The sequence below is a fragment of the Typopeltis vanoorti genome, chromosome 16 (assembly GCF_054136105.1).
Source record: "Typopeltis vanoorti isolate ZY-2024b chromosome 16, IOZ_Tvanoo_1.0, whole genome shotgun sequence".
NCBI lineage: Eukaryota > Metazoa > Arthropoda > Arachnida > Uropygi > Thelyphonidae > Typopeltis > Typopeltis vanoorti.
Genome location: NC_143564.1, coordinates 38,015,026 through 38,035,954, shown reverse-complemented (window position 1 = coordinate 38,035,954; position 20,929 = coordinate 38,015,026). Strand labels below are relative to the sequence as shown.

Here is a 20,929-nt window from a genome sequence, read left to right as displayed (position 1 = left end):
TCATTCATTTCTCCTTTTAGTATAAACATATGTAATTGTGTAATCTTGAGACTTACTTTCTCTTTATTTCCACAATTAGTTCATATTTTCAAGCTATTTTTATTTTAGTAAATTAAAATTCATTGCTTAGTATTATTTGGCAGATTAGATCTAAGGATGTTATTTTTGCTATTATGATACATATACATCTTGTTAATTTAGGAAATGCCAAATGGATATTAAATGTTCAGTGGCAGATGGAAGGAGTAGACATCCATGTTGATACTAATATTGGTAAGCAGCTTTCTGCGCTATTCAAGACTCTAACTGCCCTTACTGGAGAGGAGGATGAAGGAGATGGTGTTGACTATGGAGATATATCAGGAGTTCAAGATAGCAGAAGGGATCCTACAGTGCAGGTAGGGTCCTAGAATGTTGATTTTTATTTATGAATTTCAATAACATATGGCACTTCACATTAAAATATTATCATAGCTACTTTTATATAAACAATGATGCATGCTAAATACCTCAGTGTTCTGATAATGTTATTTGAAAGTGAGCAATGGCCATTGCCCCAAAATGCCAAATCTAAGCACTAAAATAAAACCATTAATTAAAATGAAAAAGAGAGGTAAAGTGTATTATCAAATTTAGTGGTTCATAACAAAGGAAGGGGTGGATTATGCATTAACTGAAAGGAGGGATAGAAGGAATAGATGATCATAGACAAAAATAGGAGGGAGAGGTGTATATATTATTTGAAGATCTGATAAAGTTAGAGTTGGGATTAGCTGGTAAGAAAGACCATATCATTTTGTTTTTGGAGCATTCTGAAAACTTAGGGGGGAAAAAATGAAAGATAAGGGGCTGTGTCACGTGTTCTGTAACTGAGAAGAGAGAGAGAGTTGGGCAGTGACCAGAAAGATTGAGCGGAGTTATGTTCTACTTATTTTGAAGACGGGCGAAAAACTGATATTGTCTATGCTCCACGCTGAAGTTAAAGTACAGAGGTAGCTGATGATTTTTTTTTTCCTCCTAGGGATTCCTGAGAGAATTTTTATCCAGGATACATAGGTTTATGTGTGTGTTAAGTTAAGGCTTATGTACTGGAAGGACATCATGTTGGAGGTTTAATGGAGCATTGACAGCATTAGGAAAGAACTAAAAACTAATTAATGTTTCTAATATTTCATGTCAGTCACTAAGACATCTTTAGGGAGTACAAATAGCACTTGTAACACACACAATGAAACACAATACCTAATGAAATGTGGGTGACTACAGTCCTATTTAGGTGGTATATCCTCTATAGGCATTTGTAAATGGCCTAGGATGTAAACTAAGACCTTTGATGATTATTATTTCCCAAATTTTGGTAAATGACTGAGACCTCTGATATGTGAAGTTTTATGCATCTATATTTGATGCATAAAAAAAAAGATCACTATACTCCACCATAGTAAATTTAAAGAGGAAAGACTGTTTCTGGAATCGACAACGACACTCAGAAATCAACCTAATCTAAACAAATAGGTTGATTTCTGAGTGTCGTTGTCGATTCCAGAAACAGTCTTTCCTCTTTAAATTTACTATGGTGGAGTATAGTGATCTTTTTTTTTTGGTAGAAGATCCTGTGAGTTGTATCCAATACATGTCTGCAAGGCCAGATTGACCTTGCAGATTATGCATCTACAACCATGACTATTAAACCTCCAACATGATACAAAGGTTTAATTATGATATCTGTTTTAGTTTTAATAAAATATGATGGTACAACATGACAAAATTTCATGCCGGCTGGGGCGTCGCCCGGTTAAACAAAGCCCCCGTTGTTTTCGCCACAGAACCAGGGCGAACAGCGAAAAGTCAGCTACTGGAACAAATCTGAAAACACACCCCAACTCAACATCGCAAGAGTTAAAGATCGGTACTATCAACATAAAAAGCCTGCATGGCAAAGAAATGGAGCTAGCTGAGGAATTAGATAAGTACCAGATCGACATAATAGGGGTGACTGAAACAAAAAAGACAAAAACTGGCGAGATCTTTCTGAGCAATAAATACAAAATGTTATATTCAGGCAATGACAATCAAGGAAAAGAAGGAGTAGCCATAGTATTCAACACAAAATACGAGGCTAATTTCTCCATCTCCACAGAAGGTTCTACTAAGGTAGAACCTTCTGTGGAGATGGAGAAATGGAGGAATTTTTTGATGCTTTAGAAAAAGCAACTGACACAATGAAAAAGGAAAAGTCAGTCCTTGTTGGGGATCTAAATAGCAGAGTAGGAAATGATTGTGAGACATACAAAAATATTTTGGGAAAATTTGGAGAAAAGAGCAAAGCTAATAATAATGGCAAATATCTGTTTGTTTTCTGCTCAGGACATGGACTGATTATTACTAACACCATGTTCCAACATAAAAATGTGCACAAATTCACATGGAGAGAAGGATGGCAAGGTGGCAAGGAATAAGAAAAGTATCATTGACTATGTTATTGTTAATAGTGATGTTTTTTCCCTGGTGCAGGACACCAGAGTGTACAGAGGAGTTGAAATTGGAAGTGATCACTATTTAGTCTTGAGCAGGATAAAATTGAATTTCATATTGAAAAGAATAACATGTAAGAAACTTTTAAAGCAAATAAAAGTTGAGCAGCTCTCAGATGTGAACTGTAGACTAAAATACACAAAGATTATTGAAGAAAAAATTAAAGAGTTTCAGAACAGGAATCAAACCTTGGAGATTCAGTGGCAAGCCTTGAAGAAAGCCCTGATTGATTCAGTTAGAGAGGCATGTGGTGAAGTTGTCTGCAAGGATAGAAAAATTAGAACTCCGTGGTGGACACAGAAAATGTTAAAGAGGCAGTGAAGGAAAAGAAGAAAGCATATCAAAAGTTCCTGTCAAATAAGTCAGCTTGTGCTCTTAGAGAATACAGAGACAAATGCAAAAATGCTAAACACTGTGTAAGACTAGCTAAATAAAAGTTATGGGAGGACTTTGGCAAGAATATAGAAAATAAATATCAAGAAGGTGGCAAAATATTCTGGAGGTTGTTGAAGAAGCTTAGGAATGGAGGAAAGAGTGCTGTAAAAGGAGTTAGAGATGATAAAGGTGACATGAAAACGGAAGAAAAAGATATCCTTGAAGTATGGAGTAATTACTTTGAAAAACTGCTAAATGAAACAAGCAGTGATGGCAGCACAGTGGTAAAAAACAATGACCAGGCATGCAGGCAGGAATACATATTCATACATGAAGTAGAAAAAGCCATCAAAGGCTTAAAATGTGGAAAGGCAGCAGGAGTAGATGATATTCGATCAGAAATGCTGAAGTATGGTGGTATAAAAGTCTTACAGTGGCTGCACTGCATAGTTCAGAAAGCCTGGACAGAGGTGCGAATTCCCGATGATTGGTGTAAGCTCTCATAGTACCATATATAAAAAGGGAGATAAAACTGAATGTGAAAATTACAGAGGTATATCCCTACTAAGTGTTCCTGGCAAGATCTATGCAAGTATACTTGAGAAATGATTGAGAAGAATTGTGGAAGAAAAGCTTGGTGTAGAACAGGCTGGATTCAGGCAAATTGAGGCTGTCGGGATCAGATCTTCACTTTACGACAAATAGTCGAGAAAGCATGGGAATACAACAAGGATCTGTATTTAAGTTTTGTCAATTTGGAAAAGGCATGTGACAAGGTGCTAAGAGAGAAGCTATTCAAAATGCTACAGTTATATGGTGTTAAATGGGGCATTATATCAAGCAATACTTAGTCTTTATTTGAGTTGTAAGTCAGCAGTTAGAATTGAAGGAAGTACAGGAAGATGGTTTAATGTTAAATCTGGTGTGAGACAAGGATGTACATTATCCCCTCTGTTATTCATTATCTATATGGATCACATTATGAAGGAAAGTGGTATTAAACATGATATCAAAATTGGAGATGTTAATGTCAGCTCTTTGCTTTATGCTGATGATGTTATACTTCTAAATAAATCCGCTACAAGTCTGCAAGATTCTCTGACTAAATTGAATAACTGTTGTAAAAGATGTGGTATGAAGGTCAGAAATAAAAAGACAAAGACAATGAAAATAGGCAGAATCATTGAAAATGTCAGCTGTGTTGTGAATGGAGAACCTGTGGAACAAGTAAAACATTTCAGATACTTAGGCACGATTTTTACTGAAGATGGTAAATTCAGTATAGAAATAGACAACAGAATCAGCAAAGCTGGTATGGTGGGAAGTCAATTGAATAAATTCATATAGAATATGAGAGAAATTAGTCAGAACACTAAATTAGCTGTATACAAGATAGTGTTCAAACCAATTTTAACTTATGGATCTGAGAGCTGGGTCAGAAGTGAAACACTTGACCAAAGACTAGAGACCACAGGTATGAGAGTCCTGAGAAAGATTAGAGGCGTGAACAGATGGCATCAATGGCAATATCATATTAAAAACGAAGATATTAGGAAAGAACTTGACATTGTCAGCATCCAGGAATGTGTTAGCAGAGCTAATCTCAGGTGGTATGGTCACTTAAATAGAATGGGCGAGGAAAGATTAGCAAAACAAGTGTTCTGTGCCAAGTTGGCAGGAAAACGACCCAGAGGAAGACCAAGATATAGGTGGATTGATACGGTACAAAGTGCCTTAGACGATAGAAATATAAGATTTGATAATGTTGTCTTGACAAGTAACAGACTGATTTGGAGGAAAATTGTTGATAGGAAGTTAGTAATGATGTAAGTTTTTCATGTAGTACTATCATATCCTGTACACCCTTTGAGGATACATGGCAGGAATTTGATGATGATGATGTTTTAGTTTTTGGTGTGTTTCAGTTGTTATTTATTATCTGAACTGATAGCCCTGCTATATGTAGTGGTTTGGAGAGGAATCTTTTTCCTTTCTTCATTAATAATAGTGTGGAGGTAGTCATACTCTCTGAATTGTTTGTTGAGTCAAGAAATGAAATGCCCTTTGATTTGAGCCAGTTATATGGTATGCAGCTTTCTGGCAGCTTAGTATGTAAATTTTGTTGTAACAGATTCAGGATGAATTGAGACTTACTTGTTATGGGGTGTCTATGTGTGATTAATGGGGGGGGGGAATGTTGAATAGTAAGCTGTAATTATATGTAGGAGAAACCAGTATTTAGAGTTTGTTGAATTTGCTGTGGGTGTTATTTTGTATCTGCTGCATGAATTTATGATGTGCTGAATACTCCTTGGAAAGCCCTAGGTGTTATTTAGGAAGTTGTTTTATATTTCTAAGCATTGCAAAATTTATTATAGATGTTTTTGGTGGTTTAGTGGATGAAGATGAGTTTGAAGAATTTAATTGAGCCATTAGTTTACTTTCAAGGAAGAAGTGCCATCTCTTGTGATAGCTATTGCATGTGTTACAGAGCTGGTTAATTGCTGATTTGTGAATGTGGTGAGGATGTCTTTGACATAGCAACAATGGCAGAAGACAGTACTGACCTGTGTGTTGAGATTAGATGTGTATGCATGCATGCATTCTAGGCTGAAGTTCTAATCCCTGTAGGCAGGGTAAAACTTTAGCCATTGGATTGGTGAACTATTTGGTTCACCAATACTTTAGCTATTTGGTGAGCTATCTGACTATTCGTTTATACAACTGTTGAAGGTAAAACTTGGGGCATTGTGTTTTGTTCATGTCCTAGCATCAAAATATTGCTGCATGCATCCTCAGGCTTTTTTCCCTCATTGAACAAATCAGATTGCATAAATAAGTCCATACTTTCCATTATCTCCTGCAAAGGAACTGTATCGTCCCCATCTAAGTTTTTTAACCAGTTGATTAACCCCCAACCAGTCATGGCGTCCATAGACGTCAAGCTAAATCTGGATATGATTCTGTAACACCCATTGAATAACATGGATAAGAAGTGCAATTTGGTCTCTATTTCATCCACCTTGCCGGTAGGGAGGTTAAACCCTGCCTACTATTTATAAATTTTATATACAAAATGCAGCTATATTCATATATACACTTAAAGACATGTGTCATGTTAATTACATCTTTGCGTTACTATACGAGCTCTTGCTATATATTATTATATTATTATTATTCCTGACACCTCCAAGGAGTCCAAAGATTCATCGAGGGAGGGCACCTACTCTATAACTCTCTGTCTCCACCACTCAATCCATCATCTACACCAGCTTTTCCCAGATTTTTTCTGCGACGGAACACTACACAAATCCTGAAATTTTCACGGAACACCTTGGTTATTTTGTAATCTATAATTAATTATTAATACATTACAATTATTAATAATTAATTGTAGCATAGTCATAAAGATTATTAGTACACTCATGTATATGGTGTGACATGTTGACAAATATAAAATTACAGAAATAAGAGAGCCAAAAGGCTTCACTTCGGCAATGCACAAATAATGTTGGATTCAATATCCACTTAATTTGAATAAAATTACATTTAAATCAGTTATCAACTTTCATTAGTCACTGGACTAATGAAATCTTGTAGCATATTGTAGTTTCCTCAGGCCAACATGATTAAATTAATTTGTGCTGATTTTCATTGACATATCCCATTCTGATCACCAAAAATTTATAATATTATTATGAGTTTTTACTAGTGAATGCAGACTTTTTCTCCTGTGTGCTGGTAGTTTTCCCCTCCTTTTGTACATCCTGGATATTGCTTTGTAGGCTGGAGGTGGATGAATCACTATCTGTTGCATCATAAACACCTTTAATGAGAGATTTCTTAACACCAAAATTAAACAAAGTCCCTTGTCTTTTATTCATATTAAAATTTAAATCTGTAGGCCTATTACTTTTAAAAAATCATGGCATTATGGTTTTCAAACAAGCACTTTCAACCTACAATATGAACTTGCAAAGAAAGTATTCAGTATTAGTATTACTACATTTGAGAACCAGATACAGACTACCTTGATCTTCAATTCCAGTGAAAAAAAATTTTCTTTATACTTCCTTGCTGATTGGTCACTAACATTTGCAACACAGATGTTATTTCGTTCAGTTTTGAGAACAGAGGATACGCTGCCCATTGTTGTAATCGGCTTGCAGGCAGTTTTTATGACCCATCATAAACAGCGGTATTCCCTTTCCCGAATGTTGAAAGATTTCGATGTGTGAAAATTAACGATAATTCATAAATATTTCCATGTTTAAAAATATATGGCTTGGTCACTGAAATTTGCAACACAGATGTTATTTCATTCAGTTTTGAGAACAGAGGATATGCCACCCATTGTGGTAATCAGCTTGCAGGCAATTTTTATGACCAGTCATAAACAGCGGTATTCCCTTTCCTGAATTACTTCCATGTTTAAAAATACACATTTAAATACATGGCTTGGTCACTGACACCACGGAAACAACATCTACTCACTTTCTGCGGAACACAAACCCTGATTACACCAACGCCATGTCCCTCTCGCTACCACCACTAGTATTTTCACAGAAATCACAAACATCCATGCCCTCCTATATGTGTGTATATATATATATCAGCATAAATTTATTTTATGACAATCAGTATACACACACACACACACACACACACGCACATACACTGATTGCCATAAATTAAGGAACAAAGAGAAAAATCATTCAAAAATGGTTTGATGAATTTTTATGCAGTTTGGTGAAAAGCAGTATGATATGAGATGTGAAAGAAACACTCACAAAAATTGCAAATAAATAGGTTAATTCAGTAAAAAATAGGTGCACGAAGGCAATGGTCAAAACAAGAGGTCAAAATGAGATTGTCAAAGTGCCTTGGTAAAGAATATGGTAACCACTCTCAGCAATACAACGCTTACAACAATGTTTCAAAAGTCTGGAAATCTGTCTGCCCAGTCCATATGTACAAATAGCCCCTTATTAAAGATATTGGTTCATGATCTTTGCTTGATGAAGACAAGCATTATCATCTTGTAGAATAAATGTCTCCCTATTGCACCTGCATATGGATAAACACAAAGTCCAGGGCCCCATCTCTATAAGTTGCAGCATTCATGGTTCTACTAGGAAGCATATACCGGTCAGTGCATCCACCCAACGAGATACTTCCCAAAACCATCACACTAACTCCTCCATAAATTTCCCTTTTGCATATAATACTGATGGTAGGGAAGTTACTGAATCAGATGAAATAGTAGAATTACTAAATGAACACTTTGCAAGATTATAGCATCTGGGAAGAGATATTTCAGTAACAACTGTCATTGAATGAAAAATCAGTCAGATGTTACTGATTTTTCACACCAGCTATAGGATAAGATGGTATACCAGCTCTAGTTTTTACAAGAAGGTGCTAGGGAATTGCCAGTGCCTTTGACCACATTATTTAGTCTCAGCTCTGGATTAGTTCCAATGGGATAGAAATAGTGAAAATACTTCCATTACATAAAGGGGTCTTTGCTGCTGATGTAGCGAATTGCAGCACATGGGGATGGATATAAAATCGAAGTGGATAAGAGAGTTGATGGAGAGCTACCAGACCGTAGTTTATTCAGCAGTAGAAGGCCTGTGACTAGTAACCTGCCACAGGACTGTTCTTGGGCTGCTACTATTTAATTTATACATGAACATTATAAGAAAGGATATGAGAGAACTATTCAATTGTTTGCTGAAGATGCAAACCTGGGTAGAGCAATAGTTAATAAAGATGTTGTTAAAATTTTGCAAGATGATTTGGATAGACTGGCAGTCTGATCAAAGGAGAATGGATGTCAGATTAATGTTGCAAAGTATAAAGTTATGCATTTTGAGGCGAAAAGATTACCAGCTGTGTACCGTATTGAAAGAACTGTACTCTAAGAAATTGATGAAACCAAGGATTTGGTGGTGTTAGTGGATAGGGAGTTAAAGTTTAGAGAGCATGTTGCGAAAGTGACTAAAGCAGCTCATTGAGATTACTTGGATACTGAAAAAGACCCTATCTTGACTACTCTGCACAGATCTGGTTACCTGAGTTTTTTGAGAATGGAGAGAAGGTGGAGAGGAACCAGAGGCAAGAGACGAAGATGGTAGTAGGTCTATGGAATGAACCTTATGAGGACAGGTTGAAGATTTTTGGGTTACAGAAATTGGTTGACAGGCAGAAAAGGAATGATATGATTGAGATATAAAAATTACTAAAGTTTTTTACAAGATTAATACAAAGGAAATTTTTCAGAACAGGTCTGATGGTGGGAGAACTAGAACTAGCCTCGGAAACTGCAGGGATGTTAGTACTAGATTTTTTGCTTGGAAAGTGGTGAATGAATGAGTGTAATAGAGTACCAGATTCTGTTGTGGGTGCCATGACTATGAATAAGTTCAAAGCCAAGTATGATAGATACTGCACGAATGTTGGATACTGCTTAACATTATGTTTAGGACCCCCCCCCCTCGACGAGTCTAAGAACTCATCGAGGAGAAGCCCATGGAGTTGCTGATGATGATAATAATAACAACATTGCAACTGCCTCACCCCTGTTTCTTAATAGTGACTTTAATGGACACACTCTATGGCAGGGGTCTTCAACTTTTCAGACAGTGCAGGTCACATTAAAAATTTCAATGAAGCTCGCGGGCCACTAAGCTATACTGCGGTATTTAGAATTGTAAGATGCTTTCCAGATTCACAAGGAACACTGTGCATTTGATACTTTACATAAAATCCTATAAAAATAAACATATTCAGCTTTAAGAGCATAGGTAGGAGTCTGGTTCATGATAAGTAAATGGAATCAATTCTTAAAAAAAAGATAATTTAATGAAGAAAACATTCATTTTTTACAATGTCAATGGGAAACTTGGCAGTGCTTTTCCTTTACCAGCTTGTCAATGTTGGCATCAATGTTGGAAGTCGCTATGCTCAGAGTATTCTCGCGATGTTGGTCCATAATCTGAGTTCTTGTCTTGGACTTCACATGCTTCATTCTGGAGAACTGCTCACGTAAGTATGTGCTTCCTAACAAAGCATGCCAGCGAAGATTAGGGAATGCGTCCTCAGAAATGTAGTCTTTGTAAAATGTAGGCAAGGACACATTGAATAATTTTTCTCTCAAAGAAGAGTTGTTTTGGAGTTCAAGCAACTCCATTTGTATGGAGCCTGGCATTTCGGCAGCATTGACACTGAATGACATTGAAAATAAATCTAAAGAAGACTGTTGGTTACGAAAATCAGTAAATCTCTCTTCGAACTCACTTTGCAACACAGCTAATTTTGTAGCGTATTCATCAAGAGACAAACAGTTGGACTTAGCGAGAAGCTGAAAATGAGTTGTCTTTTTTTTTGTGAATTGTGCCTCCCAAAGTTTGAGCTTTACCACTAAAGCTTTGATGATCAAACAGAGTGTGCACCAGTTGATCTTTGGATTGTAGTCGTAAATTTAGATCATTCATATGCAACGAGATGTCGGTCACAAAGGCAAAGTCTATCATCCATTTTGGATTGTTGAATTCCGCAATTGGCTTCCCCTTGGTTTGCATGAACTGCTGTATTTTGCTCCTTAAGTCAAAGATTCTTTTAAGAACCTTTCCTCTGCTCAACCAACACACATCGCCATGATCTGCTTCGCACTCTTGGGTCAAAAACTCTTGGAATTGACGATGATTTAATCCTCTTGCCCTAATAATATTGATGACAGTCACAATAACTTTCATGACATTCTCAAATCCAAGAGAATATCAAGAAAGTTTTCGTACATAAATTCTCCTGGTGGAATAAACAGTGGTAATGGACAAAATCTTTTCCTTCTAGTTCCGGTTCTTTCCATAGCCGTACAACAAATACTTCATTCTTTCCCACCATAGCAGGGGGCACCATCAGTTACCACACCCTTGAGGTTGGTTAAGCTGAGGTCGAAACGCTGGAGTGTTTTCTTGGTGGCTTCAAGAATATCAGTGCCTTTCATCGTTCCCTTCATAGATACGAGCACTAGCAGTTCTTCTCTCACATTGAATTGTTGATCAATGCCATGGACAAAGATAGCCAGTTGTGCTGTATCCTTCACATCTGTGCTCTCATCTAAAGCAAGTGAATGTGACGTAAATTCAGACGACTTTTTTTAAAGTTCCTTCGATGTCGTTGTCAAGTTCTTCCACACATGATACAGTTACCCTAGATAAACTCGGTTTTTTAAACACTTCCTTGTTATTTGAGCACAGAATATCCCCAGCAGTGATGAGACACTCTTTCACAAAGTCGCTGTCCAAGAAGGCTTTTGATTTTTTAGAAATTTTTTCAGCTATTACATAACTTACTTTAACGCACACTTCGCTCTCTTCCCTCTGCCTTTTAAATGTACCCTGCTGGCATTTTAAATCAATGTGGAGATGGTTCACTTTGTCCACACAAAGCTGCCTTTGAAGGTGATTGAAGTTGGACACTTGCTTTGTTTGATAGGGTCGATTTATATCGTATTCTTTTAATACTGACACTGACTCACGACAAATTAAACACACTGGCTTATCATCAATCAGCACAAAAAAGTACAAATTAGTCCACTTTTCATTAAAAATCCGACAAGAATCACTTGATTTATGCTTTTTTACTTGTAGACACCATAGTGATGGAAGGTGAACCTAAAAAATTATCCAAAATGGCCGAGTAACGGTTATTATCCACCGAATATGTCTCACACTAATGAAAAAAAAAAGTGTGACAATATAAAACCACAATAGGCTATGGCTGACACGATGAACCTGCATGCGCTTATACACGAATGTCACACTGTTCATGACTGACTGACTGTGGATGAGATCCTCTTGTATTTATATGAAAATAACAAAATATCGAGAACCTTCAAGATGTATCTGGAATACACTAGACAGCACAATCGAATGAACTACTGCTTCAGCAATCTACCTGTGAGATTAGTACTAGTACTTAAGTATTGCTTGGCACTGGTAGATGGCTGAAGAAGCATGTCTATTTAATATTTATTTTTATAGGATTTTATGTAAAGTATCAAATGCACACCATTCCTTGTGAATCTGAAAAACATCCTACAATGCTAAATACTGCAGTATAGCTTAGTGGCCCACTGGCTTCATTGAAATTATTTTTTATTTATTCGCATTTTAATGTTAAGTGGTTATTTTTTCAAAATGGCCAGTTGGCTACGGCAAAGAGCTCCATGGGCTATGCATTGAAGACCCTTGCTCTATGGAGTAGAACCAGCACGAATGGACAGAAATGCATCATTGAGCATATACTTGACAATGATGACTACTTTCTGCTTAATAATGGACTCAATACCTTCTGCAATGGATCTTACAGTCTGCTCCACTGCTGTTCTTCTACTATTCATGTGAGATGTTGAAGAGAAATATATGGAAGCAATCAATTATTTTCCTGTGATTTGCAATATGTCCTCAAATGAATCATGTTCTCCTACATGGATATGCATGGGGAAAATTGGGAAAAATTCCAGGAATACTGGATTTTTTTTTTTTTTTTTTTTTTTTTTTTTTTTTTTTTTTTTTTGCAAAATCTAATTCTGTAGCAGTCACTCAAACATCTATCAATGAAGCAGTTTATATAACAGATTGTATAGTCCAGGCAGCAAAACTGGCAATTTCAACAATATGATCTCAATTTCTGCTCAATCCATAGCCTCTATGGACTCTGAGTGCCAAGCAGCCAAAAAAGATCTAGCAGCAGGAGTATATTTTGTGGATCACATCAAATCTCATAAGTTTTTCTAATGTAACATGCTTTGGCCCAAGCATGTTACATTAGACATCAGAGTCAAAAACAATCTTGGATCATTCTGTTGATCAAGCAACCAGTGCAAAAATTGCATGAGATAAAATCTTGAAAATGAGGGGTGGATATAGAATACACCATTCATCTTCCTTGAAATATAATGGATATGTAGTTGTTGCTGAAATCAAAGCATTACAGAAATTTACGAATAAAATTTTGCTGAAATTCTCAGCAACAAGAGAAGCAAAACTCAGACTTCTCTGTGAATGAGCTGAAACTGTACAATCAACCATTCATTAAACGGGAACTAAGAAAAGCACTTTTACTTGCTCATAGCTGTTCAGTTAGGTCTGCTGACATCCTGAGATGATAAAAAAATAATCTTTCATAATCTTCACTGGATCTTCTGTTCTTACTATAGAATAGAATACTTATGGAGGAAGGATTTACAGATTCTTGGCATAAGTCAGTTTTCATTGCCATTCCACAACCAGGAAAGGATCCAGCACAATCAAACAGTTACCAGCCTGTCACTCTGACCAGCTGTCTTTATAAGATATCGGCAAAAGTGATAAATGAAAGACTTCTCTGGTATTTAGAATGAAATCATCTTCTCTCCAACGTACAATACGACTTTCATAAACTCCATTTGATATTGGATCATTTGGTCAGGAGATATGGTATATTAAAAGACCTCTATAACTTAGGTCTCAGAGGTCACTTTCCTAATTTTCTTATAAGCTATCCATTTAGCCAAGTTTTCTAAGTCTGAGTAAAAAAGCACATTATCATGTCATCACTACATCATGTTGTCTTTAGTTTAGCACTCTTTCTGTCAACTTAACTCAGCAAACAGTCACTCATATCTGTTCTGTGGACAGACTCTTTTTCAGCAGAAGAAAAAAAAAAAAGCGTATATTTGTGTGCACTTCTGCCAAAAACATAATCATCTCTCACCATTAACTTTGAATTTGAGTGAAGAAGCTAAGTGCTCAGAATTCCTTTTTGTAGAAAACTTACATTGCTTGCACACTTTCATTACCTAAGAGAAAAGTAAAAAAACATTCTATACTTTATACTCTCTCCTATACATAATGAAGTATGGATTGATTTTTCTTGCTTTGCCTGTATTGTGCACTTGTTCAATTAAAGTTTGATTATGGACCACAAGTCTGTTGTTCTGCAAGAGGGTACTCTTCAGTAGTATGATCAGTATATATTCGAATAGCTTGTGCATTTCACTCATTCAAAGTGTTGATGTTTAAGCAAATGAATTTGGTTGCTTTCACTGAAATAGTTATCTCTTAACTATGTGTTATAAATGAAGTCACTTTCTAAACTATCCTATGTGGACTATTTGTTTCCCTGCATTGAGAAGCTCAATATTATAGAAATTAGACTGTCATTTGCCTGTTTAATGTTCATGTGAAAGAAAAATTCAAAATTTTTTCTACAAGACTATCCAATATAGACAAGCATTGTTTGTTTTCTATTGTGCAAAAATATGGTTGAAATCTGACACACATCCACATGTTCCTTTTTGTATGGAAGAACTCTTGCAAGCCATAGACATTAAGGAAGACAGTAGTTCATGCACACATGCTTCAAAATACCTTGCTATACCTCCATTTCATTATGGAGTTTCTCATTTTGCCACTTAGGAAAACACGCCACTCTTCTCTCTCTCTCTCTCTCTCTATGAGCAGCTTTTTAAAACACCACTGGAAAAATCTGTGATTTTCTACCCTTTTATGCACATGGTTAAAAATCGTAGTTTCTAGTGGGGTCTGCAGCCTGTCTTTCTAGACAGCATAATATCTAATCTGATCCTCCTGAAATGTAGCAGTTGTACTACTGAGCTGTATGCCAGCGAGGTGGTACTAAATTCTAATCAAATTCTTGATCCTCAAGGAGAGTATAGGGTATTTTGACAGTGCAACATGATTAAGTTTACATTATTACTAATCTCCTGTCAACAATTTTCCTTCAACCTAGTCTGTCTCTTGTCAGCACTCCGTTATTACCATACCTTATATTTTATCTTCTGGTGTGCCTCTTATCAATTGATCCACAATCCACCAAATGGTGGTCCTCTTTTGGATCTTTTTCCCGCCATAATGCCATTAGATTGGATTTCTTCACATGTTTTTGAGAATTCCTTCCTAATATTTTCATTTTTAATATGATTCTGCCTTGATGCCATCTGTTCATTCCTTTAATTTTTCTCAAAACTGATACCTCTGGTTGCTAATCTTCTAATTTCTTACAGTCTCAACTGTCACATAAATATAATATTGGTTTGAACACTTCTAGTTCAGTGTTTTAGTAATTTCTCTTTTATTCCATATCAATTTATTCAGGCTCTTCATTTCAGCTCTGCTTATTGTGTTGCTACTTCTATATTTAATTTGCCATTTTCACTAAAAATTATTCCTAAATAGCTGAAATATTTTACTTGTTCTATAGATTCTCCTTGAGAATTATTGTTCACTGGCACTCACAACTACCTTTGGCAATTCATTCCATTCATTCTCCACTCTTCAAACAAAAATCAAATCTGCAAACTCTTATTAACCACACTCTTACACAAGTTCTAGAGTTGACCTCTTGCTTTCTCTGCCTACTCATAATGTACTGAAAATTTTCTTTTGTGTCAATCTTATAGAATCCCTTTAGTAACTTATAAGTTTCTATCATATCTCCTCCTTTCTCCTCTGCTGTTAACTAAACTCTGCAACCCACACATCTTCAATCTATCCTCATAGGGAGCATTCCACAGACCCATCACCAACTTGGTTACTCATCTCTGAATCATCTCCAATGCATCTTGATTTCCCAGGTGACCAAATTTGTGCACAGTAGTAGTAGAAGTAGCCTTATAAAGAGGATTTTATATCAATCCTTCTCCCCCCCCCCACACACACACCTGAAAGATCCCAAGACCTATGACAAAACAGTGTTTTGTGTGTTGGCAAGCAGATAAGGGAGAAGAAAGGAATTTGCTGATTTGGTTAAATTAAGTTAGTGGCCAAAATAATATACTCACAATGAACAGACTCGATGGGACAATAAAACACAAGGTGCATTGTTTTGAGAAACCCAAATGTAAGAAAGCTAGACTCTTAAACCATCTCACGTTTTTAAAAAGATGCAGAAACTTCAACATCATTCCTAAATTTCTAGTTATAAAAGAAAAATTCCACTCAAGAAAGGCTAAACGGAAATATTTCAAAATGTGACCAAATTTGTGCACAGTAGTAGTAGAAGTAGCCTTATAAAGAGGATTTTATATCAATCCTTCTCCCCCCCCCCCCCCACACACACACCTGAAAGATCCCAAGACCTATGACAAAACAGTGTTTTGTGTGTTGGCAAGCAGTTAAGGGAGAAGAAAGGAATTTGCTGATTTGGTTAAATTAAGTTAGTGGCCAAAATAATATACTCACAATGAACAGACTCGATGGGACAATAAAACACAAGGTGCATTGTTTTGAGAAACCCAAATGTAAGAAAGCTAGACTCTTAAACCATCTCATGTTTTTAAAAAGATGCAGAAACTTCAACATCATTCCTAAATTTCTAGTTATAAAAGAAAAATTCCACTCAAGAAAGGCTAAACGGAAATATTTCAAAACGTCCCTGGCACTATTAAGTGATAGAATACAAAATATCAGATACGAACTTAGCAAAATAGATCTAACATGCTTCTGACTTTATGAAGACATTTCGAACAACACAGAAACCGACTTACGGACACTTCTAGATAACATGATACATAACGGTTTCAACAAGGCTTTTCTTATCAGCAAAAAAAGTCAAATTAAAAAATTTAATACATGATATGATAGAAGTCATAACTCTAAACCCAGCCTGCCTGAGGACAAAGTAATCTTTAACCTCTCTTACCATTCCTTAACACAACCAGAAGTCATCATACTGAAAAAAGGATTTAATTTTGCTATCGCACCTAACCATATTCCAAAGGTTGAAAGGTTGATATTATTTGCAACACACACACAAACAAAGATCTCGACTTTCAGACAAAGAGGAGACAGCACTCTCGTCTTTGTCTGAAATGATAGCCAATGATCTTAGATTAAAGAGTGCTGTTATCCTTTCATCGTCAAGACCACCAAACCAAAATATGACACCTTCAGGAAAGAGAGCTCTCTCTCCAACTTGAAGAAGGATAAACAAATTATCAGTTTAAAGGCAGACAAAGGAAACTTGATGGTTATCCTTAACACCGAAGACTACACAGCTAAGATCACAGAGTTACTCTCAGACATCGAATTGGATATTAGATTCAGACCCTACATGAAAAAACCAAGAGGTCACAAATAATTCGTTACGAAACATGAACAGTTGGTCTACAGATCTACAATGGAGATTGAAGTTGTTGCACCTAGTGACACCTCGATTATACGGTTCTCCTAAAGTTCACAAAAGTGGAGTCCCTCTATGCCCCATAGTGGATGGAAGAAATTCTCCAACCTACCCATTGTCTAAACATCTTGTCTGTCTCCTAAAGGATCATATTCGAAACTCTGATACTTACATAAAGAATTCAAAGCACTTCATTGCTAAATTGAAAAACATCTCTATTTTTGAAACAGATATTCTTGCCAGCCTGGACATGGTATCTTTATTCACCAACATCCCAGTAAAAGAAGTTATCAACATTTTACATAATCTGTATCCCCAAGACACTGCTAACCTCTTCAGTCATTGCCTCAAATCTAACTTCTTTAAATGGAACGGCAGTGTATATGAATAACTAATTGGCTAAGCTATGAGCAGTCCCCTATCTCCTCCATGTGCAGATCTATTCATGGAGAAACTAGAAAATGACATCCTTTCCCAATTAGACCCTAAGCCATTAGTATGTTGTAAGTATGTTGATGACGTTTTTATAATTTGGAGAAACACTAAAACCATGCTTTTTGACTTTCTAACAAAGATAAATTCCTTCCATCAAAAAATCATATTCACCTTGGAACTTGAGAAGGATAGACAACTACCATTTTTAGATACCCTAATCAAAAAACAAGCAGATGTTCACATCAACCTTAAAGTCTACTGTAAACCAACCCATACTGGACGTTATCTTCACTTCTTGTCTACTCACCACATTTCTCAAAAACTTAGCATCATACACATGCTCAAAAATAGAGCCACCAGCATCATATCAGAAGAAAAAGACTTCCAGGATGAATTAACTATATATCACAGACCCTGGCAAACAACGGCTATCCAAGAAATTCAATTAAAAAGATACTTCATAGCACCCCCCCACACAACAACAATCCGCCAAGACTCAATATAAATCCTCAGTTGCCATCCCTTATGCAGGAACAGTGCAAATTGTCTTGATCGGTTTGAAACCTTTTGAAATTAGAGTAACTTTCAAACTGATCAAGAGATTTGAAACATATTAAGGTCACCAAAAGACAGCAATGCCTTCTTCAAATACTCTTGAGTATACAACATCCCTTGCTCTTGTGGGTTAAACTACATAGGTCAGACATCAAGAGGTCTTGATATAAGAAAAAAGGAACACGTCAGGGATGTTAAAAACAACAGAATAGATAGTTCCGGATTAGCCATGCACTTCTTCAACACAAGCCACATTGAGTGGGACAAAAGTTCCATGCCTTGTCTAGAAGAAGATTTCCGGTGTCTCAATTTCAAAGAAGCCACAGTGGTTCTCCGTTCTGAAAGCAGCCTAAACAGAAATGAAGGAATGATCCTACGTATGGAAAACCCTAATAAGATTGCTAAGCTTGCCAGAATTTAATTTCGCTGCAAACTACAAAGCGTGCACACACAACAATAACTAATGAAACACACTCTCCATGTGTATGATGTTACATGTCTTTTTAATTTATGTTATATTTTATACGTTTGTTCTGTGTACTAGACTCCAAGACTTTGAGTTGTCTTTACTGTTTTGTATGCTGTGAAGAAGCCAAACAGCCCAGTTGGTGAAACTTTTTGACATAATTTATTTAAATTCATTGGTTCATAAAAAATAATAAAAAAAATAAATTAAAAAAACAAAAAAAAACAGTGTAATCTCATTCTAAAATTTGCTGATTTGTTTCTTGAACAGCTGCTTGTGTTTGTATGATTTGAAGGAAGTGGAGAAATGTTAGTGGCTAGTTCAATGCATCACTGTCCATGAAAATACTTATAGAATAAACATAATACAGAAACATTTATGTAAAAGTGACTGGAGTGAGTCATTGAGAGAAGGGGCATCATCTATTAAATGAATAAGTCTCTCCTAAATACAGTCAAGTCTGAGGAAGATTTTAGGTGCACAGTGCCGAATGTGAGAATAATATTCTAAGATCAGGGTGATTTGATTAGTGTTACAGAAGAGAAATGTTGTTACAACCAAAAACGAACTCAAGCCTTTTTTGGAGGCCGAAGATATGCTATAGTTGTGAGATATTTGTGCTATGATTGTTGGATATGAGGATGAGTGAAGTAGTATGGTCTTTCTTCTGGGAAATGAGACAAGATTGCATTTTGGTGGCATTATACCTCACCAAGTTATGTTCATCCCTCTTGAGAATGACAAAGAGATCATAGTGTAAGGCATTGGTTATAGAAGAGCTTGAAGTCCAAATCACTTGAGTGCTATAAAGTTTTGTAAATAAAGAATAGGAATGGGAAGTACTGTCTCCATTAAAGCTATGAATATGATTGGTTGTTAAAGAGAAAAGATCATTGATGTATCGGAGGAAAGTATAAGTAAAAGCACAGAGCCATGAGGTACTCTATCATCAATTGAGCAATCTTCTAAGAGGAAACCATCAACCATGAGCTGCAATGAGAGGATGGTAGTGATTATCTCACAGATTATAGGAGGAAGACCAATAGATAATAGCTTGGTATGAAGTCTGCACAGATTCAATCGGATGCTTCAGAAATATCAAGAGTGTCCACTGAGTTTCACCTGTTCTTACCCAACATTGGACACAAGTGTGTCCATTGTTGGCGAAGATTAGCCAGAGGATCTGCTATGGAGTCAGAATGATGGAACCCATGTTGGTGATCACTAAGTAATTGGTGAATCTCCAAGTAGTGAAGCAGTTGTCTGTTGATAACCTTTTGCATTATTTTAGAAGTATTGAAGTGAGAGCAGTAGGATGATAGTTGATGGATGAGTTTATATCCCTTTTTTTGAGAATGAGCTGAATAAAAGCTTGAATTCAATCTGTTGGATAGATACCAGATGAGTGTGAGACAGATTGTAGAGATAGTGCAAAATGAGTGTTGATTCTAGAGCACAAATTTTATTATAATTAGAGAGAGATATCTCTAATATCCTCTAGTGCTGCTAACTATTACTTGCATTGTGTGGAGCAGGGGAATGTAAATTACACTTAACCAACCAGCGATATGGATGAAATATATCAAATAATTTATGCCTTGTATCCACTCTTTCAATGATATTCAAATGCTATTTCAAGGTCAGTGGACACTTCGCAATAATGTTATTAGTGATGTGTAAACATCATGGCCGGTATGTAGTATTTAATAGTTTGTCCTCTTTGTAATAGAAAAAAGTGCATATTAATTCATGTACTGCTCTAAACAGAAAAAAAGTAATTTTCTCTCTCACTCTCTCTCATTAACTTTCAGGAACCAGTTGTTATTAGAAAAGGAAGCAATTTAATAGAATCACTGCCACCATTCTTTTTGGATCCAGGTCTTGATGCTAAAAAGAGATCAAGACTTATTGAAAAGGAAATGAATGAACAAGCAAAAATTATCAATGATTTAAGGTAAGTTTCAAATTGACATAAAATGTTTTAGGTTATTAGCAAGGATTGATTCCACCCATTGTAATTAGTATTTTTGTCATGTTTAGTTATAAATCAATGAAAAAATTATTATAGTAGCTTTTTTGATTTTTTTTTTTTGTATGAGTATAATGAAAATATAATTTATGTAAAATAAAATGTAATATAAAGTATAATGTTTATAATTAAATGTTTATAATTTTCCCCATATTTATAATTAAGCTTGAATATTATTTACAAATTGAATAAATTTGAGTTATTTAAAGCAGTGACCTCCCCCTCCCCAACGTAATCACCATAATCAAATTTTTGATATATACAGTAGCAAACAAATTAATCCGAACATTCACATTTTAAAGAAAATTTTTAATTTTGCAAGAAAATAAGTTAAAAAAAAA

General features: G+C 35.8%; 1 protein-coding gene across 1 annotated transcript in view; it reads left to right on the top strand.

Moving 5' to 3' along the window:
* Positions 1-20,929, top strand: part of tweek (transmembrane protein KIAA1109 homolog tweek) — a 1,221,702-nt gene that overhangs the window by 725,736 nt on the left and 475,037 nt on the right. Inside the window, 2 exon segments of the mRNA XM_090406645.1 lie at positions 202-398; positions 20,371-20,513. Of these exon segments, the coding sequence (XP_090262771.1) occupies positions 202-398; positions 20,371-20,513 (340 nt within the window).